At 55.3% G+C, this 949-nt stretch overlaps 1 protein-coding gene across 1 annotated transcript in view; it reads right to left on the bottom strand.

Annotated features, from left to right (window-relative positions):
• Positions 1–173, bottom strand: part of Nkain2 (sodium/potassium transporting ATPase interacting 2) — an 857,503-nt gene extending 857,330 nt beyond the window's left edge. Inside the window, exon 1 of the mRNA XM_026787356.1 lies at positions 5–173. Coding sequence (XP_026643157.1) covers positions 5–173 — 169 coding nt within the window. The remainder of the gene's footprint in view (positions 1–4) is intronic.
• Between the last annotated feature and the right edge of the window lie 776 nt (positions 174–949).

Genomic DNA, 949 nt, shown 5'->3' with positions numbered 1-949 from the left:
CCACGGCCAGATGTGGGGTCCTCCTCCGATGCCCGCTGTCCCCTCGCGGGCGACAACTTCTTGGAGGTCTGAGCCCGGGCTGCAGCCTTGCCCGCTGCGGGCGTGGTGTCGCGGCGCGCAGGAGCTGCGGCGGCCGCAGCAGTGATGGTGATGGGGGTCCGGGGAAGCATCATCCGGCCCGAGAAGTCCGGGCGGCATGGCTGTGACTTGCTGTGTTGGTGTCGGTCTTGCTCAGGCAGCCCAGCCAGAAGCACTACACGTGAACAAGCTGCGTGTGTGTGTGTGCCTGTGTCTCTGTGTGTTTGTATGTGTGCGTTTGCTTAGGGGAATAGGGTTATGGAAAGGGGTGGTGGGATAAAATTGGAGTGCAGCTCAGGCATTCTGCCCCTCTGGAAAACCCGAATGGTGCAGAAAGCCTAAAGAATTATGAAGGCAAAGTGGCCACCAACCCTTCCATGCGGGCTCAGGACCCGGGTGCCAAGGACAGGAAAGGTATGAGCTTCAAGAGTTTCCACGCTGACCACGCTACAGGGAAAGAACTGAGTTGCTGCTTGAAGTTGGGAAATTTAGGGAACCAGAGGAAATTCATGACTTTGCTGTGGCTGCTTCAGACTGCTTTCTTCTCAATGATGGAAGGATGAGACGAAATTTGAGCACTTATCTACCCGACCTCAAGGGCCATCCTGCTGGTTATGGTCCATTCCTGGTTGGTGACACTACAGTAGAACTGATGGCCGCGTTTACCTGCAGCCACGCGCTCTGGAGCCCGCTGCTGCCACCTGCGGGTGGAAAGTTGAAGGAGGAAACATGCTGGAGCAAGTGATGCTCGCTGGGGTTCAGAAAAGGGAGTTGTGTTTGCAGCCCCATCAGCTATGGAAAGCATTCCTAATCTTGCTACCGAATGAGGTTATAGTGTTGAGATCCATTTACTCCAATAAAGCCATTGAAG

Source organism: Microtus ochrogaster, linkage group LG9 (assembly GCF_000317375.1).
Source record: "Microtus ochrogaster isolate Prairie Vole_2 linkage group LG9, MicOch1.0, whole genome shotgun sequence".
NCBI classification, from domain to species: Eukaryota; Metazoa; Chordata; class Mammalia; order Rodentia; family Cricetidae; genus Microtus; species Microtus ochrogaster.
This window is presented reverse-complemented; position numbering and strand designations above follow the sequence as displayed.